The 26,574-nt window shown below is 46.1% G+C and overlaps 1 protein-coding gene across 1 annotated transcript in view; it reads left to right on the top strand.

The window, feature by feature from the left end:
* The window catches only part of SLC5A1 (solute carrier family 5 member 1), a 58,662-nt gene that overhangs the window by 12,879 nt on the left and 19,209 nt on the right, over window positions 1-26,574 (top strand). Inside the window, exons 3-6 of the mRNA XM_037052590.1 lie at window positions 12,098-12,202; window positions 12,737-12,796; window positions 13,913-14,017; window positions 25,350-25,455. Of these exons, the coding sequence (XP_036908485.1) occupies window positions 12,098-12,202; window positions 12,737-12,796; window positions 13,913-14,017; window positions 25,350-25,455 (376 nt within the window). The remainder of the gene's footprint in view (window positions 1-12,097; window positions 12,203-12,736; window positions 12,797-13,912; window positions 14,018-25,349; window positions 25,456-26,574) is intronic.

The raw sequence follows: 26,574 nt of genomic DNA on the forward strand, positions 1-26,574 counted from the left end.
GTTACCCTTTGCCCCCTTCACCAGCATTTGTTCCCTACTTTGTGCTTTAGGAGGAGTGAGCAACCAGAGGAGCTTTGGAAAGAGAGTCAAAGAGGATTTTAAGAAGGGAGAACTTGAGTTGACCTTGATTGATACACCCTAGACCTGGAGAGCTTGGGTAGTCACCCATGAAAAAAGCAGGAGGGAATCAGAGTTTGTAAAGTCTGAAAAGAGATTGGACAGAGGAGAGGCCCATTGGAAACATTCCTGGGGGTCTTGGGGACTTTGGATGGAGGGGTTGTAAGCTATTCCTAAAGAAGTTAATAAGGCCCAGTGAGAAAAACAGCTTGTGCCTAGGCCTGGGGATAGAAGTGAGGGACAACTGGAGAGGAGGAGCAAGGACTCCAGGGCTGGGTTACAAGAGGAGTCAGCTTGTACAGGGAGTTAGTCAGGTAGGCCCACGGTGACTCAGCCTGAGTCAAGCTGAGGCCAGCCAAGCCAACTAAGTAACACGAAACTGTGAAGCTATACCTTTTGTAATGGTGGGTGGGTGGGTGGGTGGGGGGAAGGCGCTGGTTTGTGGCCTAGGATCCCCTTTTTCAGTGGCACTGTGGTTTGGCACCTTTAACAGACAGCTGCCTGTGCGCTGTGTTGTAACGATTATTTGGGGGATGTAGAGAAGTGAAAGCAGAATGCAGGCTTGAAAGGGGAAATTTCCCACTCCTTGGCAGGTGGTACCAGAAACTTCTCAGAGAGACAGGGCCTCGGGTACACAGCCCATTGGAGGACTATGGTTTTGGAGGAGAGCTGGATCATGTATACCAGAGGCAGCTCTATAGGAGCAGTGGCTACAATGGGGCTGAGTCAACCCTTCCGCAACCCCTTCAACACATAAGTCAACTCTCCAAAGGCAGTGGGGACCTCACAGCGACCAAAGTTGTGGCTTGTCCCAGCGGAGACCTCACAGCGACCAAAGGATGTGGCTTGTCCCAGTTTTGTGACATTGGGCCACTCTGAGTCTCAGAGGGTCTCTTCTGTAATGGGAGACAGTTAGATTGAGGATCTCAAAGACTCTCCCAGGCATAAAATTCTGATTCCATACCACAGAGGAAGGGACAAACATAAGGGAAATGGGTGTGGGTATGCTGGTCAATTCACCTCCAGGGAAGGTCTTGAAAATGGAATTTGTGTGTGTCTTCCAATCCCCACAGTTTTGGTCCTTCCTTTTTTATCAGAAAATTATCATAGAAGAGAGAATCAGAGTAGTTTAGGGTAAGGGTTGAAAACTTCTCTGAAAAGAGACAGATGGTAAATATTTTTGGAGGCTATGTGATTTCTATCACAACTACTCAACTCTGTGGCTAGCATGAAAGCAGCCATGATAATACATAAGTGGATAGGTGTGGCTATGTTCCAAATAAAATTTTATTTACAAAAACATGTGGAAGACCAGATATGGCCCATTTACCACCATTTGCTGACCCCTTGTTTAGTCCTAGGCTCTGAAGTCAGGCTTCTTGGGTTCAAATCCAGCCCTCCTGCCCCTTACTAACTGTGTTACCCTGGATGAGCTACTACACACCCAGGTGCCTTATGTTTGTTATCTCTGTGACAGGGATAATAGTACTACCTACTTGACGTTGTAAGGACACGTGTGTCTCGGAACAGTGCCTGGCCTCCAGTAAACTCTCTGGTTTAGCTCTTGCTCATCTTTTTTTCAACTGGGATTTTTTAAAGGACCGTCAGATCACCTATCTGATCGAATCTTCAGTGACCCAGCAGGAATGATGATTAACCCCGTGGGTTGGCCAAGTTCACACAAGATAACGCCAGAGCTAGGACTTCTCCTTGCTTTTCTAGTTATGCAGGTCTCTTTCTCCTTATCCTTTGAGATGAAAATCTATGAGAACAGTAGGTAAGGTCTAAGGTTGATCTGAAAATTCCTTCATTTAGGGCTGACCAGAGACCCTGATGGAATTTTCTCCAAGGGAAGAGGACAGCATCTCACATTTCTTTAACTCTCTTGAGTAAAATGTATCTGATCGTCTTTAAGTGTCTAAAATCTAACAATTTGGTTAAAGTTCAGCCACATAGGATGCTACCAGAGTGGCCACTGGGTGATCTGGAATAGCCTTGTGGGCCTAAGACCTAGGTGGGAACTCATGAAGGAAGGGAAGAACGGGAATAAGGTGAATGGACAAGGAAGAGGAGGAGAGCTCACCAAGGGAACAAGGCTCAGGAAGACATAAGACAGAAGACCAACATGTTCTTGGCATTCGTGAGCCTGGGTAGAGGTGACTGCCAAGTCCGGGTCTGATTGCTCTCTTCCTGCTCTGATTGCTTTCCACTTGCATGTAGCCATGTGTCCTTCCTTTTACCCCAGGGCCAAGCCTGTGTTTTTCTTAATCTCCCTCTTTTAAAAATCTTTCTCCCAACACCTAGTCCAGGGCCTTGCATCGAATAGGTACGAGACAAATATATTTGAATTAAATAAATGGAAGGGAGGTGAGGGACTTGTCCCTTGACCCTCATGCTGGCCTCGTGGTTGATGTTACCTGTAACAGTCTATATTCCATTTTCAGGGGCAGCGGCCACACAGCACATAGGCAGTGGTAAGAACTCAGGAGGTTAGGAAGGTACTAGGTCCAAGCGAAAGCTGGCCCCTAGCAGTGCTCCCCATCTCTGCTTCTACATGCAGAGAAAGTTTTTCCTTTAGTTTTTTCCCCATGGTAGTAAAATTGGAAATGCAAGCCTGGTCTGAATTAGAGTGCCCAGTTTCAGTCTCCATTGAACTGCTTGGTAGAGTCTGGTATGGCCATAATTCTTCACTATCTAAAACATTTGACTTTTTTTTTTCAGTTTGAATCAAGCTTTTGCAACGCTTGTCAGTTCCCACAGATACGTGTCTATTTGGTTAATCGGCCAGTTGCTGCCTTGCTCTCGAATGACCTATTCCCTCTAGGTTCCTCCTCTCCCTCTTCTTCTATTGTACCACCTCCTCCTCTTTCTTCTCTTCCCCTTCTTTCTCCTTCTCTTTCTCCCTTCTGCTCCTCTTCCCTCCTCCTCTCCCCCTAATCCTTTCTCTCCCTCCCTCCCTTGCTCCACCCTTTTGTCCCTCCTTCCTTCTTTCTATGATGGAACCATTTCCCTTCCATTCCTTATGGCTTAGTCTCTTCCTCAGAGCCTCTTTAATTAACACACAGCCATCACCATCCCATGTTCTCTTTGTGTTCCTAGGCAACAGCTGACTGGTGTGGAGCCAAGCTCCTGTCACCTAGTTAGTACCTAAGTTCTGGCCTTCTCCTTTCCCTCTGGCTGCCCTCCCATTATCTTCCAACACATCAACCAGCACTGCCACAGAAAGAGAGAACAAAAAGTAAATTACAGCCACACTCTGCTTGACGAGGGGATGTGCTCCTAGAAATGCGTCATCAGGCGATTTTGTCATACGAACATCATACAGTGCACTCACACAAGCCTAGATGGTATAGCTCACCACACACCTAAATTATATGCTATAGTCTAATTGCTCCTAGGCTACAAGCCAGTGCAGCATGCCACTGAATGAACGCAGCAGGCAATGGTAACACAACAGTATGGATTTGTGTATCTAAACATAGAAAAGGAATATAAAAATAGGGTGTAAAAGATAAAAAATGGTACACCTGTATAAGGACACTTACCAAGAATGGAGCTTGTAGGGATGGAAGTTACCCTGGGTCAGTCAGTGAGTGAGTGGTGAGTGAATGTGAAGGCCCAGGACGTTGCCGTATATTGCTGTGACTTTATAAACACTGTACACTTAGGCTACACCAAGTTAATAAAACAACACGAGATTAAATCCAGCACAAAAGAAAATGATGCAATCAAGAGAGAAGGTAAACAGACGATGGATGACGCTGCTGCTGGCATAGCATGGCATACTGTTTTACAGCAAAGTTTTTTTCTAAGTAGAAAAAGTACACTCTAAAATAATGATAAAAAGTATAGTGTAGTAATACATAAACAGTAACAGGTATTTATTATTTTGTCAAGTATTACATACTGTACATAATTGTGTGTACTATACTTTTACCCAACTGCAGTGCCCTGGGTTTGTTTACACCAGCATCGCCACAAACTTGCGAGTAATGCATCAAGCTATGACATTAGGACAGCTACAACGTCACCAGGCAACAGGAATTTTTCAGCTTCATTATTGCTATAATCTTATGGGACCAACAAGGTCTAGGCGGTCTGTCATTGACCAAGCACCATTATGCAGTGCACGATTGTGTAAGAAATATTCCTATTTGTTTGAAGTCAGGAGAGTGCTGAAACTACTGGCTAAGATGACGTCTTTGGGTTGTTTGTGTTGGAAATGCATCTGGGCTTTCACCGTCTACCATGGGCAAGGGCGTTTTGAGTTGGCTGAAGCTCTATGTGTCTTCTGGGGTAAACTTCATATTAGGGAGGTGATTGAGAGTTGGAGTTAAGAGCACGGACTCTGGAGCCAGGCTGCCTTGGTTTGAACTTTCAGAGTCACCCATTCTTAGCTGTGTGACTTTACCTCTCTGTGGCTTAGTTTTCTCAGGTGAAAAATAGAGATCATGGTGCCCACCTGGTAGAGCTGTTCTGAAGAATAAATTAGTTAATACGTGTAAATCTACTGGAACAGTAGATAGTTAGCACTTCATTCTACGTGTACATGTTGATTACCTACTATGCGCCACAATCTGTTAGGTGGGTATTAGGTATAGATATATGTGTTTGTGTGTGTGTGTGACAGATGTTCTTATAAAATATATAAAAAATTACACGTAATGGTAAATGTTAAGCAGGAAATATATGTGAGCCATGGATGAGAGGGAAGGGTTCTTTTTGACCTATGGAAGATGGTCAGGGAAGGCCTTACTGAGGGCTGAGCAATTAGATGGAGACTGAAGGACCAGAAGGAGGCAGTCACGTGAAAATGGTGGGAAGAGCAATCTAACCAAAAGGAACAGAGGGTCAGAGGCCTGAGGTGGAAGAGTTTGGGACACTTGAGGAACTGGAAGGGAGCCAGTGTGGGGCAGAGAGGGTGCATATCGATCAGGCACCTCAGGTTGTTGATGATTGCAAAGACGAGCTCATCTGAATTGGTAAGAAGGATGGTCTCCAGCCTCCTTGACCTGTAAATGCCAACAGAAACCCTTATCTGCCTTTTATGTAAATAACCTGTGGGAAAATGCCAGCTTTGGCAGTGGTTTCCTGATTTCCTGCCTTTTTGGTTGTTGGACCAAGGAGAGGTGTGGGTGAAGCTAATGAGTGAAAGGTGCCCATTGTCCAGGGTGGGACATGAGCTGATGTAGAGTAAACAGAGATTATGATGAGTCTGGAGCAAAGCCTGTGTCTAAATATTTACCACAGTCCTGGAAATAAAATTGTCTGAATATACAAGCCCCATCTTCTCCTTTGTCCCAAATCCAGGAAGTGTGATTCCCTAAGAGATGGCAAGGGTCAAACTTCTCCCATAAAAAGATACCTTAGGAAGGGAATCAAAAATGTTAATTCAGATTAAAGACCAGATCCCCAGAGGAGAAGGGAGGAATCTGAAATACAAGCATGATGCAGACATGCACACGCTATTCCTGAGTTTACAAGGAGAGGGTTGGGGTCCTGACTGGACCGTGCCCCTTCATGGGAGTTCAGAGGAGGATGCCTGGGGAAGGATGAAAGTCAGCACAGTGCCCATGGCCTCCCCTTTGGACCCTTGGATGTTGTCGTGTCGGGCTGCAAGGCCTTGTGGAAATCATGTCACTTTTCTGGTCCTCGGTTTTCTCACCTGTAAAATTCAGATGAGACTAATACCCATCTCACAGGCTGTGTGAGATTGAAATAAGTCGAGGTGAAGAAAGTGCCCAGCTTCAAGGATCCTCTATAATAGTTAGTCACCCTCTGTCCCTTTCTTAAAAGGGGAGACAGAGCTGGAAGCAGAAGCCATCTCTAGAGCTCTGGCCATTCTGGGTGTTATATGGCCTGTGAAACAAGAAAGCAGTTTTCTGAAATTGGCTGAGTGCATTTGCCATTTGAATTGTGGGGGTCTTGCTCCCTCCAAGGGAAAACGAGCCTTCTGACTCTTCAGGGAAATTCAGGGCACTCTATACAAGCATGGGCTGTGTGAAAGCAGCATCATCAATATTTTTTCAGCATCACATGCCCATGTGGGGCAAAACTTTCTTGAAAGGTTCTCATACTGATACCTCATTAAAGCCTGTATACGTTTATAGTGGAGGAAACTGAGGGTCAAGGCAGTAATGTGATTGGCTCACAGTCACATAATTTGCTCTGGCAGAACCAAGGTTAGAACCAGGTCACAGGCCTCCTTATGTACTTAGAAGGAGGGGAAGAAGAGGGGGTCCATGCCATTAATTACGCTTTCAAGTGTGATACAGGGTGCTTTTGTCAAATCCATTGGTAGCTAGGAAGACACACATGTCTGTTGTCCGCTGACTTGGGCAATTCTCGACTCCTGGGTTAGTGGTCCTCAGTATGCATGTGCTATCTTACCTTCCTGAGTGTATGGAAGTAAAAACAAAATTAGTGTGTAAACTTGAATCACCGTTTTTCCTCTGGGCTCTTGTTTCCCTTTGAGAATGGAAGGTTGACCTTAATCATTTCCAAGATAATTCTAACATCAGATGTCTGGGCTAACATGTCTAATTTCTATTTCCTGTCACACAAAACGTAAGTTTAGTTAGGTAGTGTTCAATGACAATTTCTTTTTTTATATTAAAAATTTTAAATGTTTTAAAAAGATTTTATGTATTTATTTTTAGAGAGAAGGGAAAAGAGGGAGAGAAACATCAATATGTGAGAGGTACATCAATTGGTTGCCTCTCCCACACCCTTAACCAGGGACCTGGCCCACAACCCAGGTGTGTGCCTGACCAGAAACGGAATTGGCTGCCCTTCAGTTTGCAGGCTGGTGCTCAATCCACTGAGCCTCACCAGCCAGGGCTCAGTGACATTTTTATGTTTTTTTCTGCATTCTTGTCTCCCAAATAAACAGATAACTTCCGCACTTGCTTTATTCTTAGGCCTCAGGCTGAGAGTAAATCTGAAACAGCTCTGGAATTGTTGCCCTTTAAATTGTTAATGGTCTTAAAACTCTGGAGATTAGATAGGGGATTTTGGAGAGAAAGACTCTTTCACCCAAACATGTGATCCCCCACACCCTAGCCTCCCAATTTTGTAGCTAGTTATTGTGCTTCTGCTCTGGAAGAGAGGTCAAAACAAGATGAAGGCAAGAACAGCAACTTTCAATACAGTCTAGACAGGCTTCTCAAACTTTATGGTGCAGAAGAAGTCACCCGGAGAGCTGGTGACTCTGAATTACTAGGTCTGGGATGGGGACTGAGGATTTGCATTTCTCACAAACTCCCAGGTGAAGCTGACGCTCCTGGCTCGCAGAACACTCTGTGAATAGCTGTGGTTCAGAGAGCCCATTTCTAGAGCTGGGTTTAGCACTGAGGGAGTGATCATTACATAGAATCACGTCCGCCTTTGGTTTAAGAGGTAAACGCAGCCCCTGTTAGCTTCTGACTTCTGACCTCAGTAGTTGGTAGAAAGAAATTAATTTGGCCAGATGTGTTCCTTGGTGGTTTAAGTAATTGTCCCTTCAGAGAAGGCTCACAGGAAAACATCGAATTTGTGCCGAACCCTGGAAGGACTGAAGTGAAAAAATTTTCAGTGATAGAGTCATTGTGTTGTTAAGGCAAACCAAATTAGTGTGATCAGGAGTCTAACTTGCCATGAGAGGAAATCTTTTCCTATTGCATGGTCACAATCACTCAGAGGCAGATTCTCTGATGGGAATGAGAGGGATGGGCTTAGTCCTCACCACTGCCAAAGCCCCAGGGCTGAGTTGCAGGTTTAAAAGAGGATTTGAAACCACTTGATATTACAACCAGATAGGAAGTCAAGAAGTATAGCCTGGTATGTTTTAAATAGCTCATGTCTGGAGTGGTCCACTTGGATCTGAGGCCCACCAGGGGACAGCTGGGGCTGAGGACAGCAGAGCAACAAGGATGGTGAGGTTTAAGTCCATAGACAGTGAGGAGCAGACACATTGGAAGAGGAAGCTTAGGATGGAGAAGATTGGGAAGTGGGTACCACCCCTGTCCTCAGAAATTGGGAGGGCTAGCTTGTGGAAGAGAAATTTAACTAGTTCTGTGTCTCCCCAGAGGGCATAAGTAGGGCTCACTGATTTCAGATCAATATAAAGATGGACATTTTAACCATTAGAGTTGTTCCATTTGGATTCAGCTGCCTTATAAGGTGAGGCGTTCTCTGTAAGCATCCAGAAGCTGAACATCAAGCTGTGACATCTGTGGGTTCATCCGACTCTAGAAGGTTCTATGATTCTATAATTTCTTCATGTTTCCTTTCCTGCCAACTTTCTAAGATAGGAAATGCAGGCAGTAGAATGTGATTGTGAATTCCCTAAAGTCGAAGGAAAACATAGTCTTTCTGCCTTATGCCTTGTGACGTCATGTTAGTTTCCAGTTACAATGCTCTCCCATCTCTTGGGTTTGGTTAGATCCAGCTCATCTTGCACAGAGAAAGCAAAACCATCTTGATACTTGTAATGGTTTCCTGAGCCCCCTTAGGGGAGGAGGAAGGCGTGGAAGGAAGTGTCAGCAGCAAGATCAAGCTGGGGAAATTTTAGGTGAAGTCTACAAGTCTGTGCTCAGAAGGAACGTGGGACTAAAATTACAGAGAAGAACACATTGCTGGGTGACTCCCCGGTTGGGACATCATTCCCAATTGGGCATAAACCTGAGCGAGGGTTTGGGAAATCAAAGTGATGAAAGCATTGTTAATGAGCTCCAGTGAGAGGAAGGGCAGTGTGAAAACCTGGCGTGGGAGAGCAGGTGATAAAGCAAAGGTGTCTGTATTAGCTTGCATGGGCTGCTGTAACAAAAGATCTCAGACTGTCTGGCTTAAACAACAGAAAGGTATTTTGTTTCATAGTTCTGGAGGCTATACATCCAAAATCAGGGTGCTCTTAGGGCAGGTTTCTGGCGAGACCTGTCTTCCTGGCTGATAGATGGCTGGCTGCCTTCCCTCTTGGCACTCACATGTCCTTTTCTCTGTGTACACATGGACCAGTCCTACCAGATCAGGGACTCTCCCTTATGACCTAATTTAACCCTAATTACTCCTATCTCCAAATACAGTCACACAGGGGATTAGGGTTTCATCGTTCAAATTTTGAGGGAGCATCATTCAGACCAAAATAGTGTTTGCTGTAGTAGTTCTTGTAAATTGCCCTTGAGGGTGAAATGAATGTCCTCTTGGGGGGGAGAAAGGACACTGATTGAGGGCTGGCTGAGTGTCATCATTACTGATTCACGATCTCATTTGACTCCTGCACAAGGCTGTCATGAGAGCAGATTGAAGCTCGTAGATGTTATGATCACCCAGATAGTGAGATCAAGAAAGCCTACCAACTCTAATTGAGAAGCTCATGCTACCATATCACTGGATGAGATTTTAACTGAAAACTTGCTGAATTCTTAGGGACTGTGTCTTTAAGGAGTTGCCAAAGAGGTTGCTTGGCAAGTCCATTTGGGTCTGGGAGGGTCTCTGAACAGGGAAGTGATGTGATTGGAGTTGTGCTTTGGGGACATAGCTGGCCATGTGGGTGGGGGGGGCGGCGACTGGAGATCATCTAGATGCCTAATGCCATGGTCCTGNTTTTAACTGAAAACTTGCTGAATTCTTAGGGACTGTGTCTTTAAGGAGTTGCCAAAGAGGTTGCTTGGCAAGTCCATTTGGGTCTGGGAGGGTCTCTGAACAGGGAAGTGATGTGATTGGAGTTGTGCTTTGGGGACATAGCTGGCCATGTGGGTGGGGGGGGGGCGGCGACTGGAGATCATCTAGATGCCTAATGCCATGGTCCTGTTGAGGCATAATGACAGCCAGCAAGGGCAATATAAAGAGTGCTAGATTCCCATGACATTTTGAAGGCAGGCAGGGTTTGGTAAATGATTGAGTGCAGGTCGTGGGGCAAAAGGAGGGAGTCCATGATGAGGTCAAGGTGAGCAACTGGGAGGACAACCCTGCTCCTGATGGTGAACTGAATCTGGACCCCATTCATGTGGTACCCCCAAAGATCTTCTGGCCTCCAGTCCATCTGGTGGAATGTGAGGAGGTACCTCAGAAAAGCCTACAACAGTTTAGAGTCCAATACTCCCTTCGGGGGGATGTTGGAGAGGACTTCTTTTTTTTTTTAAGATTTTATTTATTTATCTTTAGAAGGGAAGGGAAGGAGAGAGGTAGAGAAATATCAATGTATGGTTGCCTCTCATGTATTCTCTGTGAGGAATTGGCCTGCAACCCAGGCATGTGCCCTTACTGGGAATTGAACAGTGGTTGTTTGGTTCCTAGGCCCGCACTCAGTCCACTGAGCTACACCAGCCAGGACTTGGCAAGGACTTCTTGAACTTAGTTAACATTAGTTAATCTAATGTAGTTAATCATTGCTGGTAATTATGCCCTTAATAGTATATTAGGCTTAATAATTTATTAAGTGAGAGATGATAAGTGATAAGATAATGGGTCAGGACAGGCAGGCTGCACGAATAAGGGAATTTTGATGAAAAGTGGACTGTGATCCCCATCAAGCTTTGAGGAGAAAAAAGTGGATCTCTGAACAGCCTGCTTTCCTCCCAGTTTCTCCTTCTCCTCCATCTCCCTCTTTTGCTCCCTTCTCTCCTCCTCTTGCTCTTTCTTCTTGAAGCAAACAAAGCATTTTAATGTTTATGTTATAAGGAAGACAAGATGCAGTCTGGGCCAATAGAACTTTTCACACCATGAAGATTCCACTAATAGTCAGAGGTGATAGTAATTTACTTCTTTGGCAAAATTTAATGAGTCCAGTTCTTTTAACAAAGGCAAGCATGTCTACATTATACAACACACTTTAAAGTACAGATGACCAAAGATTAAAATTCTTTATATATATATATATATATATATATATATATATATATATATATATATTTATTTATTTATTTATTTATTTATCTTTAGAGAGGGGGAAGGGAGGGAGAGAGAGGGAGAGAAACATCAATGTGTGATTGCCTCTCATGTGGCCCACACTGGGGACCTGGCCTGCAACCCAGGCATGTGCCCTGACTGGGAATCGAACTGGTGACTCTTTGGTTTTCAGCCCGTGCTCAATCCATTGAGCTACACCAGCCAGGGCAAAGATTAAAACTCTTAAATAGCAATAATCAGAGTATGCAGTTTCCTTTTCTTAATAAGTAGTGTTCCCCCAGTTATTCAAGTACCAAATCTAGGAGTTACCCTTGATTACTCTCTCATTTTCCACATTTGATCCATCAACAAGGCCCCTTAACTGTTTCTATAATAGACCCCCATCTCTACGATTGTCTTTGTCTCTGCTGCTACCACCCAAGACCAGGTCACTGTTCTTGTTCACCCAGATACAGCCACAGCCTCCCACATGGTTTCTCTCTTGTCCCTTGTCCCCAACACGACATTTTCCACACCCTTGAGAGCAACCTTTAAAAGCAAATTAGGTTCTGTCCCTGCTCTGCCTGAAACCCTCCAGTGCCTTCCCATCACTGCCTCCCTTCTCTGACAGGCGACAGGACTGAGGCCAAGAGGCTTCCTTTCAAGTGGTACCTTTATCAAACTGCCCCTATTTACTGAGAACCTATATCCATCAAAGCCCCAAGCCAGGAGTGCTGGAGGACACCGAGATGATTGGCACAGGCCCTGCTCCTGAGCCCACAGCTTCTTGGGAGACTTCTAGGAAAGGCCCGGTAGGCTGTGGGGCTTCCTATGTCTCCTACACTCTGGTGCATTGGGCTCACACAGGACTCACAGACGATCTGATTTTGGATTACAGCCTGTTGGCTCTTCCTTAATCCTTTCCTTTTCCTCTTCAGTATTAATACCCAAGTCCCCATAACCACCTTCAGAACCAGCAGTCCTGATAGACTCCAGCACAATCAAGTTCCTGGCCTTCTTCTGCTCTTTCTTCTCTTCTCTTCTCTCTTGGTTTACCCGTGAGTGTCCTCAAGGAGCACAGAGTCCTCACCGTACTTTATTTTTGTGTTTCCAGATTGGAGCTTCTCTCTTTGCCAGCAACATCGGAAGTGACCACTTCGTGGGGCTGGCTGGGACGGGAGCAGCTTCAGGCATCGCCATTGGGGCCTTTGAATGGAATGTGAGTAACATCAGAAACACTGTGGAAGGAGCTTTAGCAGTCAGGCAGTTCAATCTGTGCTCAGAGGGAGATGCTGTAGATGTTAGGGAACCTCTTCTGGCCACCCTGCGCCGCAGGTGAGGGAGGGGCCCCAGGGTCCCACGTTCCTTCTACTAGAGTAGTGTGAGAAAACCACCGCTGTTAGAGAGATAGCGTTTCTTTCTTCTCTTAACAAGCCAAGCACTCCTCTGCCCTTTCAGCCATATTGGAGGTTTGGAAATGCTTATCACCAGATTTCTGTTATGATAATTATTTATTTTTTAAAAGGTCCCTAAGTGGTAGTTTACTTTTTGTAAACCAGAGAAGAGGAAAAATGGTTGTGAGGTCACTGGACGAGGGGTCCCCTCTGCGTTGCTCAGCTACCATTCCCTGGGGCTCCTCCGCCTGCCCTGAGTTGTCCTCAGGGCCCAAAGAGAAACCGCTGGGCAATTATTCTGCAGCCACTGGGGGACCTCCAAGCAGCATGATCTGACTCCATTTCTTTTTTGGTTTTAGGCCCTGGTTTTTATGATTGTGCTGGGCTGGTTGTTTGTCCCTATTTACATCAAGGCTGGGGTAAGTTACCTGTCGTTCCATCTACTGTGGACTGATGGACACATGCACATACACACATAAGTGCTTGGTCCCCCTGAAAGGCAGAGGAGACTTATCAGGATGAATGGCAGAGAAAGCCTGAGCCTTGGCTTGTGTTTCCAGGTTGTAAGGTTCCTGATTGCTCCTAGCGACTTTAAATGGATCCACTAAGCCGTGGCTTGCTCCTCCTAAACAGTCTCGCTCTGTTCAGAGCTTTCTGAAGCATCGTGACCTCTTATGCTGGGTGTGTATTTACAAGGCACTGTCCTGCATTTGCTTATGATATAAAACCATGTGCCTCTGCCCCTGGAAGGGTCACAGTTCCCCTCCATTTATGCACATCTGTAGATTTCTTTGCTGAGCATGCAGCTGGTACTCAACTATCAAATGCATGCTCCAGCTCTCAGAGAAAACTCTATGACCTTTTACCTAAGGCAGCTTTGGTACCCTCGCTTCAGTGAGTTATAATGAGTAACTCCTACGTAGAAGTCCACTGAAAGCAACATGGAAGACACACAGGGCAGACTGCAACTTCTGGAGGCTACTGCTGGCACATGTCTAATCCCAGGAGACCACGGGTTCTGGGCTGAGGGAACAAGACAGAGCATGGTTGACACTTGCAGAAAGGACCTGGGAGCACAGTTGAGCAGGCCTGCAGGTGCATTCCATGGCGAGGGCTGCGTGCAGGGCAAAGTGAAGCATGCAACCAGCCTGGCCACCTTGTTTGGTGCATTGAAAAGCTGCTACTGTCGTTATGCGTTGTGTGCAGGCAGCGCTGTACATAGGAATATTGATCTATCCACCCCCACCTTCTCCAGGGCAAAGATCTGCTGTCTTGGTTATCTGCAGTCATGTATTTATTTTAAAAAGTGTTAATAAGGCACCTTCTATGTCCTGGGATAACACGCAGCTACCTCTGCAGTAAGGCCTGTGGGACTGAGATGAGCAAATGGCTGAAGTACGACCACCTGGACACCTCACAGACTTCTCTGACCAACAGGGGTTAAGCCTCGGGCACCCTGGTAGATGCCACTCTTCTGCTTGCTTTGGGCCTTCTGGCCACTGTGGCCGCAGTGACCTCCCTTCCTTCCCGTGCAGGTGGTGACGATGCCAGAGTACCTGAGGAAGCGATTTGGAGGCAACCGGATCCAGGTCTACCTGTCCGTTCTGTCCCTGTTGCTCTGCATTTTCACCAAGATCTCGGTGAGTCCACTGCCTGGTGAGGCTGGGCACTGATGCCCCACCAAAGGGTAGCACTATACTTTTCTATTAATTCGGTCCCTTAAGCCTTCTTGCTCCTCAGGGTGAAGTCCTATTTCGTGCACCAAGGAGCCAACACATGGAACTCCTTATCCTCTACCACGGGGAAGGTCCAAAACATAAACAGGTTCAAGAAGGTTCAAGGAAAGCTGCTCTTAATAGAAGATTAAAAGGGAGCCAGGGATGTCTGAGGGCTGACCCCAAATGTAGATGTAGCGGTGGCTTTGTGCCCTCTCAGGGTCAGAATCTGGCTTCCAGTGACATTTCTGATGCACTTAAACATGAGCAGTCAGTGACCATCTCAAGAGAGATTCTCCCTCTTTCTTTATGGATGGAGAAACAAAACCCTTGGGATGGAAAGTACCTGCTCAGGATCCTGAATCAGGAATAGGCCCAGACCTCTGGCTCCAGCTCTCCGTCCTTTTCTCCGTGCCAGACTTCTTTTATGTGCTTGGAACCAGCCCGCTGGGCCTCTAGTCACTAACTGTCTGGGCGATCCCTACTCTCTCTGAACTTGACCTCTGGGGCTGCTCTCCCTGTCATTTAGCCCAGGCCTACAACCCTCCTCACTCTGGCAACCTTCAGTCTGTTCTCTGTCAGTCTGTTTCTGTTTCGTTTGTTCATTTATTTGTTCTTTAGATTCCACATATAAGGGAAATATATGGGAATTGTCTTTTGCTGTCTGACAGTTCACTTAGTGTAAGACCCTCCAGGTCCATCCACACTGTTGCAAATGGTAAGCTTTCACTCTTTGCTGTGGCTGAGTAATATTCCATTCTATTGACTTGTCTGTTGGTGGGTGCTTGGGCTGCTTCCATATCTTGGTTAGTGTAAATAATGCTGCAATGAACATAGGGATGCACATATACTTTTGAAGTAGTGCTTTTGGTTTCTTTGAATATATACCCAGCAGTGGAATCGCTGGGTTATAAGGCAGTTCTATTTGTAATTTTCTGAGGAACCTCCATACTGTTTTCCATGATGGAGTCCCCTACCTGCATTCCCACCAACAGTGCATGAGGGTTCCCTTTTCTCCATGGGTTGTCTGTCTTCTTCGCTGTTGAGTTCAAAGTGTTTTTATGTATTGTGGATAGTAGGAGACCCTTATCAGATGCATAATTTGCATATATTTTCTTCCATTCTGTAGGCTGTCTTTTCGCTTTCTTGATAGTGTCCTTCGATGCACGGAGTTTTTAAATCTTGATGAAGTTGATTTTATCTACTTTCATTTTTGTTGCGCATGCTTATGTGATCATTGAATTCACCAGTCCTGTGACACCAAAAAAACCCATTCACAAAGCTAAGGTCCTGAAGATTGACTCTTATGTTTGCTCCTCAGTGTTTTATAGTCTTAGCTCCTGCATTAGGTCTCTGATTCATTTTGAGTTAATTTTTTGCACACGATGTGAGGTAGGGGTTCCACTTTACCTTTTTGACGTGGATATCCAGTTTTACCAGCCCCATTTTTGAAGTCTACTCTTTCCTCGTCGACAGGTCTTGCACGTATGTTTTCTACACAACTCACTGAAAACCTGTTCTCACCCTTAGGGTCGATGGGGCTTTGTCTTGGAGTTGGGACTGATGCCCAGGGTTGCTGCTCCCTCTGTGTCCAGTTTCCTGCTTCAAACTCTCGCTACTGCCCTGCTTGCTGTCTTGGTGCTTTCCCTGCCAGGGTGATGTGTCCGCCCTTTTCACTCTTTCTTTCCCTCCTTCCGGGTTAGTTTCTAGTTACTGTCTTATTTGGTAAGATATCAATATGCAGAGACTGCACTGGGAAGTACTGGGAGGGGCAGGAAAATCAGTCTTCCTGAGGGGGAAGGGCAGCAATGTAAGAGGAGGGAAAAAAGTGTAAGGAGGGAGGGTAGGGAGGTCACCCTGAACTTCTGGGAAGTTGGTCAGGGAACAGTTCCTGGGTTTAGCTTGTGAGGTGGGACCTGTTCCGTGAACAAAGAGAGAATGGCACCTGGACTCCTCCTCTCAGGAGCAGGCTGTCCAAGTCCACAGTTCAAACAGCGGAGTCAGCGGAGTGCCGTTGCCATGGAAAGGGCACTTTTTGTCCTCAAAGCTGCTACAGGGATGGTCACACAAATAATTGAAGGGCCCAGCCTCGCTCCCCGCCTGCCCCATCACCTCACTTACTGCTCGAGTTACTGATTAAACCTCCCTGGATGTGGGTGCTCCCAGGTAGCTGAGGGGCAGCCTCCTTCTGCTCAGGTCCTGATGGCGCCCACTAAGGGTAGCAGTCAGCTTTCTTGGAGTTCTGCTTTTAAATAGTACTTGGCGTAGGCTGCTGCCTCTCCCTGTGATTTCTGGGGCTCCTCACTGGAGGCCTGGCCCTGGGTCCTGCCTGCTCTTGCTCCCCAGAGGCAGCAATCCCCCGAGGAACGTACAAGAAGGATGGTAGCTGCCTTTTCTTCAGTGCCAGTCCCTACTTAGCTTCCAATCGGGGCCTTTCTTATTCTCTTTCCATTTCTCATAAGAGTGTTGCATGGGAACGGGGGGTTTTAATTTTATTTTCCATTTCCTGGAAGAGAAAACTGAGTCTCAGAGAAGTTAGGTTCTTTGTCCCAAATCACACAGCTGGTGCACGGCAAAGCCAAGACTGACTCTTGGGTGTCTTCAGCCCAAAGTCTGTGCTCTCCACACAGTTCTCCTCCGTGCTTGCATGGAATGGAGGTGAAGGATGGGAGAACGGGGTGGACTGCCTGGTCCTAAGCCGACACTTTCATTTTACAGATGGGGAAGCTGAGGTTCTGACTGGGGAGGGGACTTTGCGGGGTTAAACAGGAGCAGGACTAGGATGAGAAGCAGGGACTCTCAATACTGAATCCAAAGCTTTTGACGTTATAAAACCTCTGCCCCTACTCCTTGCCTTCTAAGTCTTTCAGTCTCTAGTACAGAGTAGGAAAAAGCTGAAGGTCTCCGGAAAAGTGAAGGTAGCCAGTTAAATGACCTTCCAATATTACAGCGTTTCTGAGAGGCCCACGAGGAGAGAACATGAGCTGAAGGAGGGACGTTCAGGCACCAGGGAAGGGACGGGAAAGGGTCAGATAGGCAAGGCTTTGTCTTTATAAATTTCTCTGACTTTAGATTGACCATGGGTCATAAAGCCCATGGGTCAAATTGATCTTTGAAAGGTTTATGCTGATGTCAACCCGCCAGACACTCAGATGAAAATACACAGGAGTTCAGAGTTCATGGACAAAAAAATAAAAATTGTTAGTTAACAGTAAGGAAGTCAAATATTTACATTGCACATAAATGTTAGTCAATTTTATTGTGTGTGTGGACAGACACAGAGAATTTGTGATGGGAGAGAAGAGTAGCCTTGTGGGAATCTTGTTGAGTCAGTGAATAACCAGGGACCTGCTAGGAGGGCTTGGGGAGGAGGTGGGCATCCAGTGGGTATGTAATTGGTGCCAGAGAAAACCAAAAGGTATGTCAGGTGCAGGGCTCAGATGTGACCCAGGCCACTGAGCAGCAGTGCCGTGGGGCCGTGACTGTGGCTGCTGTCTTGTGGCAACATCCCTCTGGGCGCTGAGGCCCAAACCTGATTATTCCCCCACGTGCTCCTCTGAGTTTTATTGGCTCTGCCTAAGAACTCTGACCTATCGAGATCTGAGAATCACTTTGTTCTGTCCAGAATCAGGGCATCATACATTGTATTCAAATGTGCAGTCACTTGAGATAAAGCCTCCGATTTTATGGATTACGTGTGGCGACCGATGTCCCTGTCTCTGTTTCCTGGGGCTGTTGTCACAGGGCATGACTGCAATAAACTTTTACAGCAGCTTCAGTGTCCACTTTGGATTGCTGGGTGAGAATAAGAGCTTTGGCTTTTGCTTACAGTTTGAATGCTCATCAATTGCACCATTTACTTTCCCAAATGGAAAGAGAAATTGGAGCAATGGGGCTCTCCATCTCAAACATCATTGGCAGGTAGAATTCACCAGGTGCTCAGATACAACTGGGACCAGAAAGGACAGAAAACACATGTGTGTAAAGTCACAGCGTCTCGGAGCATCAGGGTTGAGATGAAACAACCTGCCAAGGCTGGCAGCCAGAGACTGTTATCCTAAGATGTTTTTCCAACTGGGCCTGTATTTTTATTGTTCCCCGTGAGTCCCATGGAAGGTGTTCAGCCAAACCTTCAAAGTGATGGGAACAAAGCTCTTGGGCTAAATTCAACTTCCTGTTTTGTGAATAAAGTTTTATCAGAACACAGCCACACCCACTTGTTGATATCTTGTCTATGGCTGCTTTCGTGCCTCCGAGGCAGAACTGAGCAGGCCGGGCAGAGACTGTGTGGTCTATATAGGCTAACACATTTATTATTTGACCCTTTACAGAAAAAGTTTGGTGGCTCCTGGTCAGGAGGACCGTAATTTTCTATTTCACTTCAAGCCGGTTCTGTTTAGCAGCATTGGGGAAATTTCCTTCCCTCCTTCCTCCCTCCCTCCCTTTCTTTTCTTTTTCTTTATTAAGAGGAAGAGCAACAAGTGGAACTCTTATTTGAACAAATAATAAAGGAGAACTTCCCCAGTCTGGCAAAGAAAATAGACTTCCAGGAAATCCAGGAAGTTCAGAGTCCCAAAGAATTTGGACCCAAGGAGGAACACACCAAGGCACATCATCATTACATTAGCCAAGACTAAAATGAAGAAGAGAATCCTAGAAGCAGCAAGAGATAAGGGGACAGTCACCACAAAGGAGTTCCCATCAGACTGTCAGCGGATTTTTCAAAAGAGACCTTACAGGCAAGAAGGGGCTGGAAAGAAGTATTCCAAGTCATGAAATCCAAAGACCTACATCCAAGATTGCTTTATCCAGCAAAGCTTTCATTTAGAACAGAAGGACAGATAAAGTGCTTCTCAGATAAGGTCAAATTCAAGGAGTTCATCATCACCAAGCCTTTATTATATGAAATGTTAAAGGGACTTATCTAAGAAAAAGAAGATAAAAAGTATGAACAGTGAAAGGACAGTGAACTCACAGTTAATAACAACCACACCTAAAACAAAAGCAACCTAAGCGGACAGCTAGATCAGGAGTGGAACCATAGAAATGGAGATCACAAGGAGGGTTAGCAACAGGAGAGTGGGAGGAGGAGAAGGGGGGAGAAGGTACAGAGAATAAGTAGCATAGACAGTAGGTAGAAAATAGACAGGGTGGACAGCAAGAATAGTATGGGAAATGTAGAAGCTCAAGAACTTGTGACATGTGGACATGAACTAAAGGGGGGGGAAGGGTGGAGGGGGTGTGTAGGGTGGAGAGAAATGAAAGGAGGGGGAAATGGAACAACTGTAATGGCATAATCAATAAAATGTATATAAAAGAGAGAACCAACCGTATGGGAAAACATATTTGCCGACGATACCTCAGACAAGGGTTTTGTCTCCAAAATATATAAAGAACCCATATGACTCCACTTTAGGAAGATGAGCAACCCAATTAAAAAATGGGCAAAGGACTTGAACAGACACTTCTCCGAGGAGGACATACAGAGGGTCCAGAGACTCATCCTGTATTTCTGTTGAGTGGTGCTGATCCAGATCATTCTGGCCAAGCATGTCCAAGGCAGGTCCACTGGGAGGCTGAGCTGCCTGTGGTCCCAGTACTGCACTCTGCTCACCCGCCTGGGTAGGGCTCACCTCTGGGGGGCCTCTCAAAGCCTGAGGCTGCTTCTTCTGGCCTACATTTTCTCTGTTGACTTGCAATGCTCTTTGACTTTAGCATATCACCATTACACACACACACACACACACACACACACACACACACGCACTCAGTTTCTCACTCATACTCATTGTTTCTGGACTTTACATCTTGTTCCATTGATGTGTTTGCCTATTTCTGTGTCAATACCATATTCTTAATGACTGTAGCTTTATGCTGCATTAAAAAAATTGATAATGATGTCATTTCCCCTAATGATTTTAAAAATCATTCCGATTAGGATTTTGTTCATTTCTAGATGCATTTACATTTTTCATGTTAAGCCCTATAACCCAAGAATCTGTTATTCTTTCCATTTATTTTATCTTATTTTATTTTTTTATATATATATTTTATTGATTATACCATTACAGTTGTTCTATTCCCCCCCTTCATTCCCCTCCACCCGCACACTCCCTCCCCCACCATTCTGCCCCACTTAGTTTATAACCACGTGTCTCAAGTTCTTTAGATTCTATATTTCCCCCACTATTCTCGCCCTCCCCCCTATCTCTTTTCTACCTACCATCTATGCTATTTTCTGTACCTTCTCCCCCCTTCTCCTCCTCCCACTCCCCTGTTGCTAACCCTCCATGTGTTCTTCATTTCTATGGTTCCACTCCTGATCTAGCTGTCCTCTTGGTTTGCTTTTGTTTTAGGTGTGGTTGTTAGTAACTGTAAGTTTGCTGTCCTTTCACTGTTCATATTTTTCATCTTCTTTTTTCTTAGATAAGTCCCTTTAACATTTCATATAATAAGGGCTTGGTGATGATGAACTCCTTGAACTTGACCTTGTCTGAGAAGCACTTTATCTGTCCTTCCATTCTAAGTGAAAGTTTTGCTGGATAAAGCAAGCTTGGATGTAGGTCTTTGGATTTCATGACTTGGAATACTTCTTTCCAGCCCCTTCTTGCCTGTAAGGTCTCTTTTGAGAAATCCGCTGACAGTCTGATGGGTACTCCTTTGTAGGTGACTGTCCCCTTATCTCTTGCTGCTTCTAGGATTCTCTGCTTCATTTTAGTCTTGGCTAATGTAATTATGATGTGCCTTGGTGTGTTCCTTCTTGGGTCCAACTTCTTTGGGACTCTCTGAGCTTCCTGGATTTCCTGGAAGTCTATTTCCTTTGCCAGACTGGAGAAGTTCTCCTTTATTATTTGTTCAAATAAGTTTTCCACTTGTGGCTGTTTCTTTCCCCCTTCTGGTACCCCTATAATCTGGATGTTGGAACGTTTAAAGATGTCCTGGAGGTTCCTAAGCCTCTCCTCATTGTTTTGAATTCTCATTTCTTCATTCCTTTCTCGTTGGATGTTTTGTTCTTCCTTCTGGTCCAGTCCATTGATTCGAGTCCCAGTTTCCTTTCCATCGCTATTGGTTTCCTGGACATCTCCCTTCATTTCAATTAGTTTAGCCTTCATATGTTCCTCTAATTTGTGACTATAATCAACCAGTTCTGTGAGCATCCTGATAAACAGTGTTTTGAATTGTGTTTCTGAGAGGCTGGCAATTTCTCGGTCGCTGACAGTTATTGGCTCTGGGACTTTGAGTTCTTCTTGTGCCATCTTTTGGGTTGTTCATGCCTGTTCCTTAGCAGGATCAGACGGAGCCCTAAGTTGTTCACTAGCGCAGGGCAACTAAGTCGCTGGGTTGTGACATTGTATGTGGGGGTGGGGTCAAAGAGGAACAATGGCGTCTCGTCTGCCGCCTGCTGCCTGCCGCCGTGGCCCCCACCAGTGCCGCAGCTGCCACCATCACGGGGCCCATGTGTTTCGTCCCATTGCACTTGAGTGTCCCACCGCCGTCAGCCCTCGCCCCCTGGGGCCTGCGTAGTCCGTCTCACTGTGCGCGAATGTGCGACTGAAGTCAGTCTGCCCCACACCCTGACTGGGTCTGGGCCACTTGTGCGCCTAGGTCGGGGGATCTTTCCTGCCTGACCCTGCTCTGCTGCTGGCTCTGCCCCTCTTACCATCCCCGTTGAATGGTTAGATGTAGTCGGACTTTCGTATAATTCAATTTTCTGTCCTTTGGCTGTGTCTTTGTTCTCCAAACCTTTGTTGTATTCAAACTTGGTTGTGAGAGAAGGCACAGTGTTTCCACCTATGCCTCCATCTTGGCGGAAGTCTGTGCTGTTTGTTTTTCAACCATATATATATATTATTTTATTTTAAAAGTAAGTAATTTTTTTTTGCATTAAAGAAGACCTTGCCCTCTGCAGAAATATATTCCAGAAAGGAAGACCCTCAGCTCTTCATGTTGTTGGAAGGTCATTGGGCATGGAATGAGAAACTCTGGATTCCTTGAACAAGTCATCAACTTGTTTCTTTCCTCTGAAAAGCGGAGCCAGTTTGCCTGTTCCAGCACATCACTTTAGTTTGAGAACACGAGCAATGCATGTGTCTAAAAGCTCTTGGGAAACTTAAAATCACCTGGATATGGAGGAAAAACACTCTATGAAGTAGTAGCTAAAGTTTGGGCACCTAGCAGGTTTGAATACTGATGTCAGAGCACCCAGGCGAATGTGAGTTTGGCCACGGTATCCCCAGGCATTCCTGGTGGCTTTTGGGGTCCTAGGGATGGAAAGAATTCATCCCTGAAGTTAGGAGTGACTCACTGGAGAGAAATCTGTCTTAGTTTTTTTTCTACTCATGAGGCAGTTTTTTGTTAGAATTGTTTATTTGCCCAGGAAATAGAGTATTATGAAAACAAGATTTCTGTTAGCCCAACACTTCTCAGAAGTGTTTACAGACTGTTTTTTAAATATATATTTTATTGATTATGCTATTTCAGTTGTCCATTCCCTCCTTCATTCCCCTCCACCTTGCACCCCTCCCCCACCATTCCCCACCTCTTTAGTTTATGTCCATGTGTCACAAGTTCTTTAGATTCTGTATTTCCCATAGTATTCTTGCCCTCCCCCTGTCTATTTTCTTTTTTTAAAAATATATTTTATTGATTATACCATTACAGTTGTTGTATTCCCCCCTTCATTCCCCTCCACCCTGCACACCCCCTGCCCCCACCATTCCCCCCTTTAATTTATGACCACGTGTCTCAAGTTCTTTAGATTCTGTATTTCCCCTATTATTCTTGCCCTCCCCCTATCTGTTTTCTACCTACTGTCTATGCTATTTTCTGTACCTTCTCCCCCCTTTTCCTCCTCCCACTCCCCTGTTGCTAACCCTCCATGTGTTCTTCATTTCTATGGTTCTGCTCCTGATCTAGCTGTCTGCTTAGTTTGCTTTTGTTTTAGGTGTGGTTGTTAGTACTTGGATGGGAGACAGACTGTTGATAGCTTATCTTAGGAGTCGTGTGCTGTTTATTTGTGACTAATAACAGCAAGACGAACGAATATGAATAGGAATATCCCAGTCCACTGTGATGTGTCGTTATAAAATGTTACAAATTAATAAATCTGGAAAGTAAACCAAACGAGGGCATTTTAAAGGCAGGGGTAGCCTTGTAATGTAGATATATATTTTTGCTCACTTCGCTTATTCGCTCATCTACTGAATCATACTCACCTGCATTCCATTGTAATCAGCGGATGGGGCCCTTCAAGGAAAGTAACTGTATGAGATGATATGGAGGCCTGGGAGGGGAGGGACAGGCCTTACGATGCTCATCACAATTTCAAGTGGCCCAGTGAGTAGGTTTCAGAAAGGAGTGGCCATTTCCATCCCCCGTAGCAAGGCTGCTTCGGAGAGCAGGGCAGAACAGCTCCAGGGCCTGGGAAGGACGTACTTTCCTTGACGGCAGGACTTTCCCTCTCCCGACCACTGAGGATCAGGAGCCCCACTTAAAGACGGGAACCCTGCGTCGTGGAGAGCTGCAATGTTTTATCCAGCCCCTCAAGGTGATAGCGGCAGCGCTGGGGTTAAAATCCAGGTCCTTGCATCACCAGCCCTCTTTCTAAGTCACCATGTCTCCCCCTAGCTCCTGCTTCTGGCTGTTCTCCTCTGCCAGGAAATACAATGCCATTGGGTCTCCTGGGCCTAGAGAATCTGTAGGGGACCCAAGGCAAAGGTCTTCAGGAGGTCAATCTTGGGGGAGGAGGTCACATATTCACACATAGGCTTGTCGTTGGCGGGAGACAAGCTCTCAGACAACGAAGAGCCAGGGAATAGGGATCTTGTCACTGGAGGGCCCTGATAGAGGGGGATAAGAATAGAGAAGAAGCAAGGGTACCATTTCCCAGGGCTCTTAATGGGAGTCCCTTCATGTGCCCTGAAGTGTATTAGGTTTTATGCAATGAAACAGCTTGAGCATTGCATTTAGGGGAAGTCTAATTTCTTTCCTACCGAGAGATCTGAAAACAAAAGATTCACCTTCGTCACTCCTTAATCCTTCCCTTCCTGGTAGTAATTTGAGAAGCCAGGAAAATTTATTTTGCGTGACTCTGGCGCCATCTGTTGGTTGAAATCAGCACTATCCAGCCAGGCTTGTTTATGGGACTAAGGGAAGCAGTGAAGAGAAAAAGAATTGTATCAAGAACTGGTGAATTCAGGGGTGAAAAGGGGACAATTCACCCTCAAGTTATATGAGCTAATCTAGATCGAACCACCTAGCACCAAGACAGCTAAGCAAGAGGTTCTTGGTGATGTTCTGGTTGTGTTAGGGTCAAGATGAAGTCTGTCTGGGTTGGAGAGATACAATTTTGATTCTGCTGAAGTTTCTCTGCACTCTGGGGTGGGGCTGGGCTTTCCCTCGCAAGAAACTTGCTGTGGAAATAGATCTGATAAACCTTCGAACACTAAGGTGTACACAGTGGATAACAGCTTAGCGCAGCAGCCCTCAGGTGAGCTGAGAGGGACCTCAAGGTGTCAATAGTTGTTCCTTGACAAACTGAGTTCTGTGGTGAAATAGGTTTGTGAAGCGTCCGTGACCAAGGGGCGGCATGGTGAAAGGCTCAGAGGAGTTGTGTGGTCAAGAAACTGCCTTAACTTGGTTAATCCAGCATTTCGCAGACCATCTCTGACCACAGGATCCTTTTCTTTTCACGAAAAAGCTCTTGTCATCTTAGGTAAAGCTTATTGGAAAACTTAGGAATAGAGCATGTCTCTCTGGCATTTGTATCCATTTATATTTATTTTTTGCGGGAGGAGCACTTTGCGTGGGATCTATCCTCTCGGCAGATTTTGTGTACAATGCCTTGTTGTCGACTTCTGTGAACAGTGTTTTATAGCAGCTCTCTAGAGCTTGTTCACCTTACTTCACGGCAACTCAGTGTCTGTAATCAATAACTCCCCATTTCGGCCTCGCCCCAGCATCTGGTAACCACCATTTCAGTCTTCAGGTTTATGAATCTATTTTAGATACTCATATACATGGAATCGTGCAGTACTTGTCTTTCATGTTCTTAACTGGGGAAAAATATATGACTATTTAATTGTGGCATTTCAGCTTAAGGGAAGGGGGGTGTGGGCCAACATTGGACCCTAGAAATCACAGGCATTAATGCTACTCAGGGGACAGCTTCTGAGCACCCCTTCAAGTTCATTACCTGGCCTTGCAGCCAGCTGGTCTTGCTCATCCCTTACTCACCTCTCCTCTCCTCTCCTTCCAGGCAGACATCTTCTCTGGGGCCATATTCATCAACTTGGCCTTGGGCCTGGATCTGTACCTGGCTATCTTTGTCTTATTGGTAATCACTAGCCTTTACACAATCACAGGTGAGTCCATTCAAATGACTTGGCTCTAGCCCAGCCCCGGGTTAGGCACCAGGGAAGAATGAAAAGAAGTAGGCAACAAGGCTGCTTCTCTTGAGTAGGAGAGATTCACCCAGGAAACAGTTTGAGGATGGGGTATTTGCTGGGTCCCAAATCACAGACCCTAACGAGTTATGTATAGATTTTCCCAGAAAACTCCAGTGTTGGCTGGAATAGTCAAGACAGATTCTCCCAGGAGGTGGGGCAGGGCTTAGCTTTGGAGACTGTGGAGAGAACCTAGATAAATTGGGAGAGTCAGGGGAGTACCAGGTGCAGGGACAGGTGGGAGCAAGGTGTAGAGGCAGGAATGGGCAACACATGGGGCAGGGGCAGGGGCAGGGGCAGGGGCAGGGTGAGCAGCAGGTGGGTTTAGCAGGAGGGTGGTCAGTGGGAGGTGTGTGTGTGTGGGGGGGTGTGATAAGTCCTGATAATTCAAACGAGGTCACAGGGCAGGGGTCTTGGGAGCCAGGCAGAGGCCATGGGTTTGATGTGACAGGGACTGGTAGGCACTCTGGGGGAGAAGGAGGGACTAACACATGCAAGAAGATGTTAGCGGAAGACTGGAGAAGCTGATGACCTGAGGAACAGCTGGGGACCCCTTGGTAGAGGTGTTACTCTGCCCAAGTCAGGGGACCAGGGTCAGTGATGGAACCTGCTGCTCAGCTGGAGCCCGGTAGCTTTGGTGACAAGAAGTACTTGGGTGGTCTGGGAACAGGGTCGGTGTACAAGTAGCCCTCCGAATGTGTGGATTTGGTCTCATCCCAGCCCTCTGGTAGAGATGTCAGCTGTTTGCTCTCCCCTGCCTTCTCTTGGGAAAGGTGCTATTGCTTACCTCTGAGGAGCCATCTCCTAGCTTAAAACGGTCTCATCAAGCTCTTCCTCCTTAAACTCTGAGATGACTTTCCCCTTTCTGCCGCCTTCCCAGTTCATCCGTGGAGAGCCATGTGGGATCTTGCTGGGCAGCGGACTGCTGTAACAGGACAAGAGGAGGAAGGGAGAGAGTGTGGGTGGGTGCCCGGGGGCCATGCTTACAGGTGTGCGGATGGAGGGGGTAGCAGTGGGGACAGGAGGTAGGCTGGCTGG

The sequence above is a fragment of the Sturnira hondurensis genome, unplaced genomic scaffold, assembly GCF_014824575.4.
Source record: "Sturnira hondurensis isolate 20B ecotype Veracruz unplaced genomic scaffold, ASM1482457v3 Scaffold0007406, whole genome shotgun sequence".
NCBI classification, from domain to species: Eukaryota; Metazoa; Chordata; class Mammalia; order Chiroptera; family Phyllostomidae; genus Sturnira; species Sturnira hondurensis.